The sequence below is a fragment of the Pantherophis guttatus genome, chromosome 4, assembly GCF_059756535.1.
Source record: "Pantherophis guttatus breed Tessera chromosome 4, ASM5975653v1, whole genome shotgun sequence".
NCBI lineage: Eukaryota > Metazoa > Chordata > Lepidosauria > Squamata > Colubridae > Pantherophis > Pantherophis guttatus.
The window spans coordinates 84,072,120-84,084,855 of NC_142066.1; the positions used below are offsets into that span (position 1 = coordinate 84,072,120).

Consider the following 12,736-nt stretch of genomic DNA (forward strand, 5'->3'; position numbering starts at 1 on the left):
GCATGTGCGGAGGGGGGGCACATAGAATTATGGGTGTGGGCACGCATGTGTGCAATCCCCTCGTGCCCACACCCATAATTCTATGTGCCCCCCCTCCGCACATGCGTGCACCTCCCCCCATTCCCCCGCTTTTGGCATGTGATGGCATAGTGGGCCTGGTAGGCCTGTTTTTTTCCCTCCCCTACAGAGGCTTTCTAGGACACTGGGGAGGGCCTTCCCCACCTCCCCCCGGAGGCACTTTTGGCACGTGCTGGCAAAAAGGTTAGTCATCACTGTTCTAGGATGTCTGGCTCGAGGTCAGTGACCACCCCTTCATGGTTATCAGGGATGTTAAGCTCATTCTTGTATAGTTCTTCTGTGTAATTTTGCCACTTCTTCTTAATCTCTTTTGCCTCTGTTAGGTCACTGCCATTTTGGTCCTTTATCATGCCCATTTTTGCATGAAACGTTCCCTTCATATCTCCAATTTTCTTGAAGAGATCTCTGGTCCTTCCTATTCTATTGTTTTCTTCTATTTCTTTGCACTGTTCATTTAAGAAGGCATTCTTATCTCTTCTAGCTATTCTCTGGAATTCTGCATTCAATTGGGTGTATCTTTCTCTTTCTCCCTTGCCTTTCGCTTCCCTTCTTTCCTCAGCTATTTGCAAAGCTTCCTCAGACAACCATTTTGCTTTCTTGCATTTCTTTTCCTTTGGGATGGTTTCAGTTGCCACCTCTTCTACAATGTTGCGAACCTCCATCCATGTCTCCATCCACTCTGTCTATTGAATCTAATTCCTTAAATCTATTTGTTACCTCTACTATATATTCATCAGGGATATGATTTAGTTCATACCTGAGTGTCCTAGTGCTTTTCCCTACTTTCTTCAATTTAAGCCTAAATTTTGCAACAAGAAGCTCATGATCTGAGCCACAGTCAGCTCCTGGTCTTATTTTTACTGACTGTATAGAGTTTCTCCATCTTTGGCTGCAGAGCACATAGTCAATCTGATTTCTGTGTTGACCGTCTGGTGATGTCCATGTGTAGAGTCGTCTCTTGGGCTGTTGGAAAAGAGTGTTTGCTATGACCGTCATATTATCTTGACAGAATTCTATCAGCCTGTGCCCTGCTTCATTTTGTTCTCCAAGGTCAAACTTGCCTGTTATTCCGGTTATCTTTTGGCTTCCTACTTTAGCATTCCAATCCCCCATGATAAGGATATCATTTTTTGCTGTTAATTCTATAAGGTGTTGTAGGGCTTTATAGAACCAGTCAATTTCATCCTCTTCAGCACCAGTGGTTGGGGCATAGACTTGGATTACTGTGATATTGAATGGTTTGCCTTGGATTTGAACTGAGATCATTCTGTCATTTTGGGGATTGTACCCCAGTATTGCTTTTCCTACTCTTTTATTGACTATGAAGGCTACTCCATTTCTTCTGAGGGATTCTTGCCTGCAGTAGTATACCTGATGGTCATCTGAATTAAATTCACCCATTCCTGTCCATTTTAGTTCACTGATTCCTAAGATGTTGATGTTCAGTCTTGTCATCTCTTGTTTGACCACGTCCAGCTTGCCTTGATTCATGGATTTTACATTCCAGGTTCCTATGGAGAATAGATCTTTACAGCATCGGATTTTCCTTTCACCACCAGATGCATCCACAGCTGAGCGTCCTTTCGGCTTTGGGTCAGTCATTTCATTCTTTCTTGCACTACTAGTACTAGCTCTCTGCTCTTCCCCAGTAGCATATTGGACACCTTCCGACCTGAGGGGCTCATCTTCCACCCTCATATCTCTTTGCCTTTTGCCTTTTGGTCCATGGGGTTTTCATGGCAAAGATACTGGAGTCGGTTGCCATTTCCTTCCCCAGTGGATCACGTTTTGTCAGAGCTCTCTGCTATGACCTGTCCGTCCTGGGTGGCCCTGCACAGCATAGTTCATTGAGCTATGCAAACCCCTTCGCCACAACAAGGTAGTAATCCATGAAGGAAAAATAATGGCATACAAATACATTATTAAGTACTTTATATAAACTTTTAAATTTTGATTTTAAATGGTTCAAATAGCCACACAAAATTAATACTAGAGGTAGTCCTTGGGTTATGACAGCAACTAGGATTAGAATTGGTGTCACTGTCATAAATGTGGTCATAATGTCTGATGCTACATGACAACATTGCTTAGAGGCAATCTTGGCAGTCCCAGTTATGTTGTAACCCAAGATGCACAGGTTGTTAAGTGGGAAGAGGAGGGAGTTCCATGTAAGGAAGTGCTGCAGGAATGCCATAGAGAATTGAAATTGTCCAATGCAGACAACACCTAAACACAGGAAGACTGGGGGTGGACGGTGAAGCAAGGTCCAAGGACAGGAAGGCCAGAGGATGGATGGTACAGCATGAGGGCAAGAAGGTCAGTGGATGAATGGTGCAGGTACATAAGATTTCAAGTTACTCTAATAAATCATCCTCCCTTGCGCTTTGGGGAGAATTACCAAAGTGATTTGCAATGTTCCCTGTCTGTAACCACATAACCATTGGATGCTGCAAACACTTTAAGTATGAGTCAATTGCCAAATGCCCAAATGTGATCATATGACTGTAGGTCTGTCAGTCTTAAGTATCACTAATTCAGTGCTGTTGTAACTTTGAACAGTTGCCAAATCAGTAGTTGCTAAGCGAGGACTAATAGCAATGTACTAAATGCAGTAGAAAGAACAAGGAAATATTATTTGGAATAAAAAGTGTTCAACAAGATTTGTCAGATGTAATTTCCTGCCACTTTGTGAGGTCTTGGAAGCAGTCATATATTCTCTGAAAATAAGTTCCACTGAACACAGTAAAACTTACTTCCACATAAACTGAGTGGAATTTCATTATAAAAATAGATGTGTATCAGTGGTGTGTTTCTACCGGTTCACCCCAGTTCAGGCCAACCGGGGCAGTAGCAGGAGGCTCCGCCCACCCACCTGGACATCATCATGGACACTCTGCGCATGCACAGAAGGTTCTGTGCATGCGCAGAAGGTCCACACATGAGCAGAGCGAGCGAGCGTGCACTCCCGGCTCCGAACCGGTAGCGAAGGTAAGAGGAACCCACTACTGATGTGTACTAAACTAGCCAGTGCTACTTCTGAAAACCATGAAACACATTAACATTTAAGTGCAAGAATACGGAGAATTTCTGTAGAATTTCTCATTTTTTCACAAATTGTTCAATCTTCACAAGTTGTTCAATGAGAAGAAATTTGTATTACCTGTTTAAGATTATTTTACCCAGTGATCCAAATTCACAAGACATATAAGTTTCTTGATGATTTACCCAATTTCAAATTTTTTTTATAGGCAGTACTTACTTATTGCCTCCCAATTTTTCTTAATTATGAGAAAAACCAATTTTAATTTCCCTGTTTTTCATATTTCCCTTGTTTATCATTCTGCCTATTATTTTTCTAGTGGAAATAATAACATGTTTCTCACTATCTTAAAATGGGATTAATAACACAATATTTTACTATAATGTATACTCGAGAGACTATACCAGTGATGGCTAACGTTTTTGCCATCACGTGCCAAAAGCAGGGGGAGTGCGGGAGGGTTGCACGCATGCACGCCCACACCCATAATTCAATGTGCCCCCCCATGCCTGTGCGCGCAACCCCCTCGTGCTCCCCCCGCTTTGGCACGGTGGGCCCAGTAGGCCTGTTTTTCACCCTCCCCAGGCTCCAGAGGCTTTCTTGGAGACTGGGGAGGGCGAAAACAGCCTTCCCCAGCCCCCCGGAGGCCCTCCAGAGGCTGGAAACAGCCTGTTTCACAACTTCCAGTGGGCTCAGAAGGCCAGAAACTTAGCTGGCTGGCACACGCATGTGCGCTGGAGCTGAGCTAGGGCAATGCTCGGGTGCCCACAGATATGGCTCTGCGTGCCACCTGTGGCACGTGTGCCATAGGTTCGCCATCACGGGACTATACCATCAACTTTTTTTCTTTGCAAACCTCACTTCTACCATTAATGATGTTGCCTAGTTTGATAATGAAACATCTCTAAGAAAACAACTTAATTCAGACAGTGCCAAGGAGCCCACAATTCAACCCTGAGCTACAAATATTCTATTGATATGAACATGATCTGAATTATATATGAAAATTTGGAATATTACTAGTTTAAGCATTTTGGATTTGTCAAGCATGGCTTGATAGAAAGAAAACAGAAAAAAGAGTATTTTTTAAACTGAAAGAAAATGTTAATCCAGATATGCAAAATTAGTTTGATGTGTGTTTACTTACTGATTTTCAATTAGATCTCTATCAATATAGTGGAATAACTCTTATTATTATTTTATGTACTCCATAATCTTGTGTTTATCTTGAACCACTATCTTGGTTCTCTATAAGTTATTAATATTATTACGGTATTAATATTAATATTCAGAGCTTCACATATCCTTTATCAGCATACCTTTGTCTTCACCACAAGTTTTCCTTGTGGAAGTGTGTGTGTGTGTGTGTGTGTATGTGTGTGTGTGTGTGTGTGCGTGCGTGTATTTATACATATATAAATATTTCCTTGTTCCATTTTCTTTTTCTTGGGTTCAAAGATTTATGTACTATACAGTAATTGTTTCAAGTCTACCGTTCCACATATCTCTCTCATTTGTATTCTCAATGACCAACCCAGCCATCTCATATCACTCAACCTTCTTGGTGGTAACCCTTTGGAACAGCCTCCCACCTGAGAGAACCAGTCCATGAAGAACTGGTTCTTGTCCCAAGCATGGGCTAGGATGGGAGCTGAGCTTTGAGAATGTTGGTCTGTGGGAAGAGATGGGATCTGTCTGTGGGATCTGTTCCTTCATTTTTAACTACATTTAATGATACTTTGAGCCATTAAGAATCATTATATAAGATAGGTGCCTACATAAGTGTTGTAAATAAATAAACTCCCAATACAAATTTCTAAAATGTTCCTTCAATTACTTCCCAAATAATTATATCTTTTGAATTTTGAAGGAATGAAAATATCTCCTAGTAGCAAATTTTACTTGACAAGCTATTGGTAATCCTCATACTAAACGACACTAAACTGAGGATGGTAACTTGTTTGTATGTGATGTGCTTGCTAAATGGAAAATCACATGACTGCAACTGTACTTATGATTCAACTTCAGCTTTCCTTTTCTCCCACTCCCTAGTGCAGGACTGTCAAACTCCCGACCCATGGGCCGTATGCATCATTTGCTAGCCCATGCCTGGTTTAGTGAAGGGGAAAAAATGTCCTGATACGTCACATGATGCTGCCATGATGATGTGAGCTTGACATCCCTACCCTAGTTTGGCATACTCATTCTAACAGTGGGATAATTAGTAAGAAGAGAATTAATAGTTTGTATTTATATTCATTGGAGGAAAAAAGAGACTACACAATTGGAAATACTCATTGAAAGGAAAATACTATTGCAAGTTGTTTGCCTACTGCATTCATCATTCCGGGCCCCAAGTAACTCAGGAAGCAAACAAAAGTTGAAATATGAAAATGATTAAAGTCTTATCAGCTCCAGGCAGCAGTTGCAAACTACTAATTAAGGTCAAAGAGCTTAGCTTAACTTGTGGTCAGTGCCTTCTGGGAAAGTGCTGAACTGTGGAGAAAAGAAGTGAGGAAAAGATTGCATGTTTTTAAGCAATCTCTTTGCTGGGGGTAGGAACAGTGAGACACAAGACAACAAGTGCTCTGAATATAACGGCAAAGATGTTACAGACACAGATGCTGTAAAGGTTGTAAAAGCATACCTTGGTCACTTATTAAAAAATAACTTGGTCAGTTATTTTATCAGCATGGCTGTGACTTTAAGTAAGGTTTATCTATATAGCAACAGTCAATGACCATGAAGGAAAGGGCAGTTGAGGTGGTAGGTCCGTGATGGCGAATCTATGGCACGCATTTCGGAAGAGCCATGTCACATGGTACACACGGCATCCGCCCATTCCTCTTCCGGGTTTCCGGCGCATGCATGCGCATTGGCCAGCTAGTCTTCTGGTTACTGGTGCACATGCACACACGATGATCAGCTGGCCTTCACATGTGCTGCAGTGCCAGAAACCAGAAGATCAGCCGGCCAGCTAATTGTCACACACACATGCGTCCCAGTAAACAGAAGACTAGCTGGCCGGTGTGCATGTGTGCCCTGGGACATCTACCCCCTTGCCAGCCAGGAGCGTTGCCCTAGTCGCTCCCCTGTGCCTACCCACCTGCCTGCCTTGTCACCGACACCGCGAGGGAAGACCCCGAAGCTGCGCTGCCTGGGATCCACATGAGCTGCTGCAGGGGAAGGCAAGGCATGGCTGGCTGGATGCTGCCCAGAGCGCAAGGCTGGCAGGAGGATGAGGAGCCTCTGCTGCATCTTATTCAGAGCAAACGACTTGCTGCCACAGCCTGCCGCCACCCTCTCTGCTCCGTCAGCTGCTCCTGCCACTGGAGCTGTGAGCTTCCCTAACTCCCAGCCTGAGTGGGCTTCTTGCACAGCCCCAGGCCTCTGGCGGGGAGACAGGAAAGCCCTGGCCTAACTGGCAGCTCTGCTCCTTTTCCTCTTCTGGGTTCCAGTGTGCCCCCTTGTGTCTCACAGCCAGGAGAAGAAGCCACCGGCGGGGAAGTGAGCTGTCCCCAGCAGGACCAGAGGAGAGTGTGGTAAGCAGTAAGAGATGTGCCGGCTGGTAAGTGGTCATACTCCCTTGGAAGAAGTGGTGGGAGATGGTTGTACCAACCTTTGCCAGCATGAAGAGCCATGCTGGATGCTGCCTGGAGCTCAAGGCTGGCAGGAGGAGGAGTGGTGGCAGCTGACTGTTCGTGCGGGCAAAGTTTGGTGCAGGAGCCTTTCTAGGCCCAAAACAGGGCATGGGGTGCGTATGTGCGGGTGGCGGTGGCGTCTTGGTCCCGCCACCTTGGCCTCTGAATGTGCGCCCTCCACTGCCCTGCCTGGGCTCCTCCCTGCTGGGAGCTTCTGGCCGAGGAGGTGCAGCTGCCGAGGCTTTGGCAGACCAGCAGCTGATGAGGGGGGGATGGGCTGCCGTCAAAGCAGGGCCGAGAAACTCTCTTGGCTCACTCTGTTGGTTGCATGTGTCCCCTGGACTTTGGCCACTGCCAACTCCCTTTGCAGAGGCCGGAGGGCACGGCTCGGGAGTGGGGATCAGGTGCGGGTGCTGCACCACCTCTGGTTCAGCCGGTCACCTTACCTCCACCATGCCCGCCACTGGCTGAGAAGGAGCAGTGGGTGGGGCAGCCAGCTGCCATTCTGCTTTTTCCCCGGCGTTGGCTCAGGGTCACAACTGCGAAACATGTCCAGAGTCGAGAGGGGACTTCGAGAAAGGGACGCGATCGTCGCCCCAGGTCCTCCTCAGCTTGCAACAGATGGCTCGGGTGGGGCGCAAGAAGGTGAAGTTGGTAAAAGTGGCTGCTGAGTGCAGGGGTGTATGTGTCCTTGGGATGTGGAGAAGCCAGTTGGGTTTGGATCACTGGATGGGAGAGTGCTGAAAAGTTAACCCTCAACTCTCTGAAGATCCAACCGCTCAGCTGGTGGTGCAGTGGCGGGCATGGCAGAGGTCGGGCGATGGGCTTGACCGCAGGTGGTGCAGCACCTCTGCCTGACCCCCACCACCAAGCCGTGCACTCCGGCCACTGCAGGGGGAGGTGGCGACGCCAACAGTCCAGGGGACCCGTGCAGCTGGCACAGCAAGCCAAGAGGGTTTCTCGGCCCTGCTTTGATGGTGGCAATGGGGTCACCTGCGCAGGTAGCCCATCACCCCCCTCACCGGCTGCTGGTCCGCCAAAGCCCCGCCAGCCGCACCTACTTGGTCGGCAGCTCTCAGCGGGGTGGCGGAAGCTACACATTGAGGCCAAGGTGGCAGAGCTGAGACACTGCCGCCAGCTAAGTAACAGCCACTGCTTTATCTCGCCAGGGAACGGGCTGGTACCCAGGTGCCCTCTGGCCCGGCGATATGTGCTGAGCTCGCCAAAAGACTTGCAGTCAGTTCTCAGCATGAGGCAACCGGGTTGCTCCAGTGCCCCGCCCCACCAGGCAAGGGAAAAGCAGCAGTGGGCCCTGCCGAGCTGTGGCCCGCAGAAAGCCCGGCTGGCAAGTGGCTGGGGAAGCCTGTGGGCGGTGGACCGGCAGGGAAGTTGTGAAGCTGCCAAAGAGGCTGAGGGGCAGAGATTCCACCGAGGCCGTCCGACTGAGAGGCCACTGGTGTGTGGCCGCCTGGATCCCTTTGTAGTCCACACATGTATTGAAAATAACAAGAATAAAATTTCCAAAGTGAAACAATCTCATCTTAAAAGGAAAAAAAATTGTATCTGAGCCGGGAGAAAAAAAAAATGCTGCCCTGTGTGCCTGAGCTGGCCGGTTGGGCTGGAAGGGAGGAAGGGAAGCCCCAGCCCGCCCATCCTCGCCACTACCGCCCCCTCACCCCTGGTGGCGGTGGCTGTCATGCTGCCACTTCTGGACATGGAGCAGGATGTTCCCACCGGCAAAGGTTGGTGCAGGAGGCTTTCTAGGCCCAAAACAGGGTGTGGGAGGGGGCGGGGTTCATGGGGGCGCATGTGCGATTCGGGGCACATGCGCAGGGGAGCATGAGGGTGGGGTCGTGTGTGCATGCATAGCAGGGTACGCATTGCATTATTGGTGCTGGCAGATATGTGTGTTGTCATGCGTGCATGCGCGCACTTTCGGCACCCAGGAAAAAAAGGTTCGCCATCACTGTGGTAGGTGATAGAAAGCTGCTGATATGAGGCAAAAAAAAGAAGCTCGGATAGAGAATTGGTTAGAAGACCCCAATTAATGTACAGAACTATTATCTGTAGAGTGTTTCTGTCTTTCCTAATCTGGATGCTGCACTAGATAGTTTTGTAATGATGTGGGAGAAAGGGGGTAAGCCAATTAATAATGTTTTTATAGGTTAAGAAAAATTCTCTATAATCCTGAAAGTGCGATGAAGATACTATAATTGAAAGGTCTACATTGTCTACATGTTTCTGTAGTTCTTTAAGCTTCTTCATCTCTGTAACTTTGGCTTTTCAAAATAGACTTGTTCCCTGAAAAACAAGAGCTTATCCCACTAAGCATAGAACCACAATTATGTCCACAAGGCAGACATTATACATTTTTATCTTGGACACTGCAAAGAAATTAAAGCTTTACATATAAATTAAAGTGAACACAATGGAGGAAATAGTGTGTTCTGGATTTGTTTTTGTTGCTCTTTAATAATGCACTCCAAATGTGTTGGCTGAAGCAGCTCACTGCCCTTCAGTAACAAAAAAGGCACTCTGATTCAAGTAGAATTCCATGCAGGAAAGAAAATTAAATTAAAAACCATCCCTTATGAATGTAATATTTTTTGTGGTTTAAAAATAAACTTAGCACACTCTTACCAAGTCTTGAGTATTCTGTGTTAATGGCAGAAATGTAGCTTCCAGAATAGCAATTTGGTCAACATTCAGTTTTTGCCATAGACTAATTAGCAGGATTACCAGCTGGGTGGCACTTTTTAATTTTGTGAATGCCTGGAACATAATGGCTTGGTTTTCTTCAGCTGCATCTGCTAGAGCTATTACCTACAAAAATTATAAACTTCTGTTAGCATTTGGCTAACACTTAATTTTGTTCAGAAGAATCTGATGAACTTTCATTTTTAAAAACATAAACCTTCTTGTCTTTGTTACCTTAAAATTCACCTGGCAGTCAATTAACATGTCATTACAATTGGCACAATAGAATTTGTAGAGTTTCTATACATGCTATATTATTCAAGCTGATTCTCAGTACAAAATTTAATAGAATACCCCTTAATAAAGTATAAGCATCCATTTAAATGCCACTTGTTATTTCTATATAAAGTCTGTTACCAATTTTTTTTTTTAAAAATCAAATATTTATTTATTTTATTTATTTATTTTATTTGATTTCTATACCGCCCAACTCCCGAAGGACTCAGGGCGGTGCACAGCCAAACAATAAAATACATACAAAATTTAAAAAGCAGAATTAAAATCAAATTAAATAGTTTTGGCCCAGACAAATTAAAACCCCAATCAATTCAAAACCAATTTTAAAATTTGAATATATAAAATACTAAAAAATATTAAAAATTAAAAATTCTTTTATGAAAGAGGGAGAAAATTAGGCCAGGCCCGCCTGGTGGCATTGTTTGGCCGACGGCACACGGAGGAGCCCCTCTCTATGGGAGCGTACCGGCCAGGAGGAGGCTATTGGTGGTAGTAGGCGGTCCCGCAAGTACCCAGGTCCTGAGCCATGGAGCGCTTTAAAGCTGGTAACCAAAACCTTGAAGCACACCCAGAAGACCACCGGGAGCCAGTGCAGCTTGCGCAAGAGGGGTGTTACATGGGAACGCCATGTTGCTCCCATTACCACCCGCGCGGCCGCACTCTGCGCCAGTTGGAGCCTCCGGGTGCTCCTCAAGGGGAGCCCCATGTAGAGAGCGTTACAATAGTCCAGGCAGGAAGTGACGAGGGCATGAGTGACCGTGTGTAAGGAGTCCCGATCCAGAAAGGGACGCAACTGGCGGATCAGGCGAACCTGATGAAAAATCCTCCCAGTCACGGCTGTCAAGTGCTCTTCTAAAGATAGCCGTGAATCCAGGAGGACGCCCAAGTTGCGCGCCCTCTCCGTGGGGGCCAATGATTCACCCCCAATAGTCAGTGATGGCACCAACTGACTATATCGGGACGTCGGAAACCACAGCCACTCGGACTTGGATGGGTTGGGCCTGAGCCTATTCCTCCCCATCCAGATCCGCACGGCCTCTGGGCACCGGGACATCACTTCAAGGGCATCGTTGGGGTGGTCCAAGATGGAGATGTACAGCTGAATGTCATCAGCATACTGGTGGTACTTCACCCCGAAACCACGGATGATTTCGCCCAGTGGCTTCACATAAATGTTGAACAGGAGGGGCCAGAGGAGTGACCCTTGCAGCACCCCGCATATGAGGGGCCTCAAGGTTAACCTCTGCCCCCCTGTCAACACAGACTGCGACCGGTCAGAGAGAAAGGAGGAGAACACTGCAACACAGTGCCTCCCACCCCTAATTCTTCCAACCGGTGCAGCATGATACCATGGTCGATGGTATCAAAAGCCGCTGAGAGATCTAACAGGACCAGGACAGAAGAGCACCCCCTGTCCCTAGCCCTCCAGAGATCATCTATCAACGCGACCAATGCCATTTCCGTGCTGTACCCGGGCCTGAAGCCCGACTGGAACGGATCCAGATACGTCATTTCATCTGGGTGCTGGGGGAGCTGTTGCGCAACCACACTCTCAACAACCTTCGCCACAAAGCGACGGTTGGAGACCAGACGATAGTTTACCAACATTGCCGGGTCCAGGGAAGGCTTCTTGAGGAGAGGCCTCACCACCGCCTCTTTCAAGGCGGCAGGAAAGTCACCCTCATCCAACGAAACATTTATAATCCCCTGGAGCCAGCCTTGTGTCACTTCCCGGAAAGCCAGCACTAACCAGGAAGGACACGGGTCCAATAAACAAGGGGTCGCGTTCAATCTGCCCAGAATCCTGTCCACGTCCTCAGGGGTCAGAGGATCAAACTCATCCCAGATAACATTCTCAAGACCTGCCCCAGTCTCTTCCCCTGAGACTACCCAGTTGGAGTCCAAATATCCTCACAGACATATATTAATTTATGCAAACCAGCATATTACTTGGCATGATTAATACACATATGTTTATGGTACAAGAATAATTACTGGCACTCCAAATAAATTGAAGGTGTACTGAATGGCAATACTACATTTTTAAAAAATAAATTCACATAATACTTTGTCCTAATATTCAAATATCAGTGAAAAAACATAATTAGAAATATTCTAAATAAATAGGTTAAAAAAAATCAAAGATCCTTTTTTATAAACACATTATTTATATTAAATCTAGAAATGGGATTCCCCAAGCAGTTCAAAAACTAACTAGCTCAATTTTACAGATCAAAGGTATAAAATAATTATTCCATGGGTTCTATCAGCAGTGAATTTAGGGATTCTTCATGAACCAGATGTTATAGCAAATAGCATGAATTAGTCTTTGCTTATATTTTATAAAACTATTGACAAAATAATTGCATGTGAAAGCTAATGAAAATATATGCAGTAAGGTTAATATTATATTGATTCAATTTTTCTTTTTAAAAATTTCAACAGGGAAAATACAAAAGTAGGTTGATTTGCATTAAAAGCAATTCATAGAATCGTAGGGCTGGAAACAATTTTGGAGAACATTTGGTGGTGAAAGCCTCTTCTCATCCTGGGCAAATAGCTGCCCAACCTTTTATTGAAACCCTCCAAAATTGGATCTTGCATAACTTCAGCTTAATAGTGTGCAGACAGATGCTGCAAATAGGTGCAAATGTAGGTAGGCATATGGTTTGGATTACATATGGGCAAAATTGCATAGGCAGGCACTGCAAAATATAAGATCCACTTCACACCCAGAAACTCACTGGGAGAAAAAGTGGAGGGAGCAGGGGCAACTTATAACTTCTTACTAGCTTCTCCATTGACTTTGCTTGCGGGAAGCTGGCAGGGAAAATCACAAATGATGGTCATGTCACTGCAAAATGCTTGATGGCTAAAAGCTCAAGGACTGATCATAAATCCCCCTTGTCCAGTGCTGTCATAACTTGTAACAATTGAAAAATAAATGACTATAACCGAGGACTATCTTTATGCTGCTACTGGT

At 45.7% G+C, this 12,736-nt stretch overlaps 1 protein-coding gene across 12 annotated transcripts in view; it reads right to left on the reverse strand.

Moving 5' to 3' along the window:
* Positions 1-12,736, reverse strand: part of BBS9 (Bardet-Biedl syndrome 9) — a 547,167-nt gene that overhangs the window by 277,382 nt on the left and 257,049 nt on the right. For 10 of the 12 annotated variants that reach the window (XR_015734231.1, XR_015734233.1, XR_009620981.2 and 7 more), the window contains one exon: positions 9,400-9,582. The exons of the other annotated variants lie outside the window; for them this stretch is intronic. Coding sequence is in view for 6 of the 10 variants with exons in the window: in XM_087894078.1 (XP_087750204.1) it covers positions 9,400-9,582 (183 nt within the window). In the remaining 4 variants the exon portion in view is untranslated. The remainder of the gene's footprint in view (positions 1-9,399; positions 9,583-12,736) is intronic. 12 annotated transcript variants of the gene reach the window in all.